The sequence below is a fragment of the Hordeum vulgare genome, chromosome 1H (assembly GCF_904849725.1).
Source record: "Hordeum vulgare subsp. vulgare chromosome 1H, MorexV3_pseudomolecules_assembly, whole genome shotgun sequence".
Classification (NCBI taxonomy): domain Eukaryota; kingdom Viridiplantae; phylum Streptophyta; class Magnoliopsida; order Poales; family Poaceae; genus Hordeum; species Hordeum vulgare.
Genome location: NC_058518.1, coordinates 472,306,925 through 472,311,926, shown reverse-complemented (window position 1 = coordinate 472,311,926; position 5,002 = coordinate 472,306,925). Strand labels below are relative to the sequence as shown.

The 5,002-nt window shown below is 56.6% G+C and overlaps 1 protein-coding gene across 1 annotated transcript; it reads left to right on the top strand.

Annotated features, from left to right (window-relative positions):
- Positions 1-332: 332 nt before the first annotated feature.
- On the top strand, positions 333-2,939 carry LOC123446432 (protein NRT1/ PTR FAMILY 5.10-like). The gene is made up of 3 exons (XM_045123040.1): positions 333-506; positions 601-818; positions 1,584-2,939. Exons 1-3 carry the CDS (start codon positions 401-403, stop codon positions 2,871-2,873), a joined length of 1,614 nt encoding a protein of 537 aa, XP_044978975.1. The 5' UTR covers positions 333-400; the 3' UTR covers positions 2,874-2,939.
- Positions 2,940-5,002: the final 2,063 nt, after the last annotated feature.

Here is a 5,002-nt window from a genome sequence, read left to right as displayed (position 1 = left end):
AAGAATTCAAATTCTCCAAAAAGCCAATGAAATTCCTTTGTATCAAAGGAGCCCTTAGTAGTGTGGTAAGATTCTTCGGAATCCAGGGCCGAGGTGATTCTAGGAATCCAGAGCTAAATTCTTCGCAGGCATAATCAGAAGCCCAAACAAATAAGGGGGCCTAAACGAACTAAACTTTCAGAACTTACGCCAATTTTAAAATTTCAGCTTATTTTGAACTAGGTGGGTGAGGGAATTTGCATCTCTGCAAATGGAACTCCGAACTGAAATGACACGTATCCATCACGAGATATCGTCCAGGGCCCGCACCCGACTCGGAAGCCTCTTCAAGTCACGGCCGTCTCGTCAGCGAGCAGCTCACACCCACCTTGGCTCCCACTTCCCAGCGAGCTCGCCTGCCATGGCGCCGCCGGAGTCGGACTCCGGCTCCTCTGCTCCGCTCCTTCGCGCCGGATCCGGCCACCGCCCCGCCACCGGCGGCTGGAGGTCCGCTCTCTTCATAATCTGTAAGCCATAGACCATAGTCCCGCACTCGGTCGAGCTCGCTCCTAGTTTTGCTTGCTCGGCTCGATTTGCTGATTTTACGCTCGGGAATCCAAGGGGTGGAGGTGGCGGAGCGGTTCGCGTACTACGGCATCTCCTCCAACCTCATCAGCTACCTGACCGGCCCGCTCGGTGAGAGCACGGCCGCCGCCGCCGCCGCCGTCAACGCCTGGTCCGGCGCCGCGTCCATGCTGCCGCTGCTCGGCGCCGCCGTAGCCGACTCGTGGCTCGGCCGCTACCGCACCATCGTCGCCTCCTCTCTGCTCTACATCACGGTCAGCCTAGCCAACTCGCCACCTCTGAAATTCCTTCCTCCATTCTCGTCGATTTCTCCGTAGCCTCAAGACACCATTAGATTGGATCATGGGAGTTTACTAATCTTCTTTTTGTCCTATATATCATCAGCCCCGCACGATACTCTCGTGCGACGGAATCGTGTATCAGTATAGATTAGTGCACACGCAATTAGTAGTTTGTAGTATTTCCGTTGATAGGGATGCTTTGAATCTGTCCGGAGTAAGCAGAGACAGCAACTAGTGCTTTGCCGTGATAGCGATTTACAGTGAGTAAACATGCGAGCGCAAGCGAAGTCCGTTTCCTCTCTCTTTCTAACACGCGTTTCACGTTTGTCTAGCCACTCTGTTTCTGATATTTCTAACACATGTTTTTTGTTCAAAAATTTGATCGTGCCCTGACATTTTTGGTGGTTAGCGATCTAAAACTTGATGATCTGTGGTATGGTATGACCGTGACGGCTTGCGCAGAAGTTCGCTTCATCTGAAATACCGATAATATGGTACTCTTGATCATGCCTTTCTGGCCTCTGTTCTGCAAAAGAAGCAAACACCTGCATCATTGTGTTGCTTGCGACAGCGATCCATATATCAATTTACAGAAACAAAATTCTGAATCAGTTAGCTTTCTCAGTTATATGCCACCTCCATGCCTACATGGTCAAAAAAGGTTGATCTAGATTTTAGACTCCATGGAAAGAAAAATCAAGAGAACTCACAGATACCACCTGACAATCTGTTGCGCAGGGCCTAGGCATGCTGACGCTCTCGTCCATGCTCCCGTCGCCTGAGGGCCAGCAATGCACAGTCTCCGCCCAAGGCCGGCGAGAATGCCCGCGTTCCTCCCTCCAGACGGCCTTCTTCTACGTCTCGCTCTACCTGGTGGCCATTGCGCAGAGCGGCCACAAGCCCTGCGTGCAGGCATTCGGCGCCGACCAGTTCGACGTGACGGACCCCAGCGAGTCGTCGTCGCGAGGCTCCTTCTTCAACTGGTGGTACTTCGGGATCTGCGGCAGCGCGACCGTCACCGTCGCGCTCATGAGCTACGTCCAGGACAACGTCAGCTGGGGCCTTGGCTTCGGCGTGCCGTGCCTGATCATGCTGCTCGCGCTCGTCGTCTTCCTGCTCGGCACCAGGACGTACCGGTTCTACGGCTCCGGTCACGGCGAGGGCGCCGGTGCGTTCTCCCGTGTCGGTAGGGCCGTCAAGGCGTGGCGCAAGAGGTCGCCGGAGGGTGGCGCCTTGGTACAGCACGGTGACTGCTCGGAGGACGCTGTCCTCATGGAGGAGGTGAGGGGCGTGGCGAGGCTGTTCCCGATATGGGCGACGTGTCTGCTCTACGGGGTGGTGTTCGCGCAGCCGCCGACGCTGTTCACGAAGCAGGCGGCGACACTGGACCGGAGGGTCGGGTCGTCGTCGTTGCAGGTGCCACCCGCGGCGCTCCAGTGCTTCTTGGGCGTCAGCGTCGTCACATGCATCGTGTTGTACGACCGCGTCCTGGTGCCCCTGGCGCGCAGGATCACCGGCGTCGTCTCGGGCATCACCATGCTCCAGCGGATCGGCACGGGCATGGCGCTCGCCCTCAGCGCGCTCGTGATCGCCGCGCTGGTGGAGATGAAGCGGCTCGGCGCGGCGAGGGACGCCGGCGTGGTGGATCAGCCCGACGCCGTGGTGCCCATGAGCCTGTGGTGGATTGTGCCGCAGTACGTGCTCCTCGGCGCGGCGGACGTGTTCGCCATGGTCGGCATGCAGGAGTTCTTCTACGACCAGATGCCCGTCGAGCTCAAGAGCCTCGGGCTGGCGCTCTACCTGAGCGTCCTCGGCGTCGGAAGCTTCATCAGCAGCTTCCTCATCTCGGTCATCGACAGCTTGACGAAGCGGGGCGGCGGGACGAGCTGGTTCGCCGACAATCTGAACAGGGGCCATCTTGATTACTTCTACGTGCTCCTCGCTGCGCTCAGCGCGCTGGAGCTCCTTGCTTTCCTTTACTTCTCAGCGACTTACGTTTACAAGAGAAAGCATGTCAATCTTCACTGACCGGCTGACACATCCGTCTATGTATTATGGATTTATATGGCCAGGTATACAGAACGGCATTTTGGAGCTTCGCCTCCATGGAGGACGTTTTTTTTTTCTTCAAAAAATTTGTCATACTTTTTAGTTTCAAAAAATCTGAAATTTTCTGTACAAGTATATAAGGATGTGATGTGTTTGTGTGCCAAATTTTAGGATGAAATACCTGAAGATGCCATCTGTGCAAAAAAGAACAATTTTCAGGTATACATTGCATTTATAGCATCAGTGAGATAGGCTTAAAAATAACATTCACACTACGCATGCATATATATAGAAGTACTCCCTCCATTCTTAAATATAAGTCTTTTAAGCAATTTCACTAGATGTCTATATACGGAGCAAAATGATTGAATGTACACTCTAAAGTATGTCTATATACATCCGTATGTAGTCCACTAGTGAAATCTCTACAAAGACTTATATTTAGGAACGGAGGGAGTAGTATAACAGAGTACTAATTGGCTGCTATGAGTAAATCCAATGCGTCCTAAACTTTATCTATTGTGCAAATGCACGTAAATTTAACCGTATCTTCTAAATTGTGACAAAGTGAGTATAAAAATGGATGTGATGGCTGCGGAAGTTAAGTCAGTCTCGAGCTCGGGTCTTTTGAAATGAAAGGGGTCTCCCTTCTCCATTTTATTAATGAAGCAACGAACAGACAGGTTTAACAAGCCAACATCAACTTAAGCATCTAACACCCTGGCACTAACCAGAAAATCGCAAAAAATCAAAGTCTTGAGCTCAGATCAGGCTGTGATGGCTCAAGGGAGCTCCAACAATAAAGGGGTGGCAATGTAATTGCTATGATGAGGCGTTTGGACCTAGCAGCACGGGAGGATGAAAATTTTGTCATGTATGATGAGGAGGAGGAGGAGCAAGAGCCACAAAAGTTCTAAAGGGGCGTGGAAGCGCTCTCGCGTCGTCCCCGCGGGCGGCTCGGGAGCGATCTAGCCACCGCCGCCAGCAGCCCACCCACCTTCTCGTCTTCCCCTCGCCGCCGCCGGCAGCGGTCGCCGGGTAAAGCCTGCGCGGCTCGGCGGCGGCGGGGCCACCCTTTCCTCCTCCCGTATGGCGGCGGCGGCGGAGGCTGCACTTTCTCGGGGCGGTGCGGCTGGCCGGCGAGGCGGGCGCACGGAGGCGCGGCCGCGCGGAGCGCTGGGGCTGCGGTTCAGGGGGCGAAGGGGCGGCGTCGATGCGGCCCAGATCTATCGAGGGCGCGCGACGCCGATCTGATGCAGGAGTGCGGGAGCGGCGGGAGTGCAGGGGCCTCGCGCGGGGGTCTCCGTCGCGGGCGGCTGCTGGGGTCCATCGGTGGCGTCGTGGTGGGTCCCACGGTGGCGGCTTGGCGGCGGGGTGCGGCGGAGCTCGGGCGCGGGCTGGGTCCTCTAGCGGGCTGGAGGGCAGGGCGCCGTCCAGTGGTGCTGCCTCCGCAGCGGCCGCGGCCTGCCCTTGACCCCGATCTGGATCTGTATCTGGTGGTGCTCGGGCCTTGGTCATGGTGGCTTCGGAGCTGTTCTGCGCGGCTGCGGCTGCTGGAGGCTGTGCGGATGCGGTGCTGCACGGGGCTGAGGCTGGACGCTGGGGCGGCCCCGGAGCTCGGGCGTCGTTCCTGCTGAGCGGCGCGGTGGTGTTGGCTGCGGGCCAAGAGAGAGCATCTCATCATGCTGCAGCGATGGGGATGCAAGTTTTGGCTGCCTGGGTGGCTGATGCGTGGAGGTGCAGCGTAGAGGAGGTCCGAAGGCGGGCTGATGGATTGACTGTCGACCAGAGGATTTCGAGGGCTGGGTGAAAACCCGTTTCCAGCCATGGCTGGAGCCTGTGACGGCGGCGTCCATGGACGCCGTGACCTTCTTGAAGGCGTCGACGGGACGCTCTCTGTTCCTCTGCGAGGGACAACTCCGGAGGAAACTCCAGACCCGAGGGTCGGTCGTTGGCGGCATTTGACGTCGCTCCCCTCTTGAGGGCATCGATTTTGGAGGTTAATCCGGTCAGAGGGACCAAGGGGTGTGTTGGGGAGATTAGGTGGTGGCAAGCGTTGTTGTGGCGTCGAGGCTGCTGTGGCAACGATGATGGGGCGAGTGAAGTCG

Bases quoted from the DNA above. Each gene is read 5' to 3' on its own strand.
- LOC123446432 (XM_045123040.1), top strand. From the start codon at position 401: ATGGCGCCGCCGGAGTCGGACTCCGGCTCCTCTGCTCCGCTCCTTCGC. The intron at 507-600 runs GTAAGCCATAGA...CGGGAATCCAAG, and splicing joins GTCCGCTCTCTTCATAATCT to GGGTGGAGGTGGCGGAGCGG. The intron at 819-1,583 runs GTCAGCCTAGCC...TCTGTTGCGCAG, and splicing joins CCTCTCTGCTCTACATCACG to GGCCTAGGCATGCTGACGCT.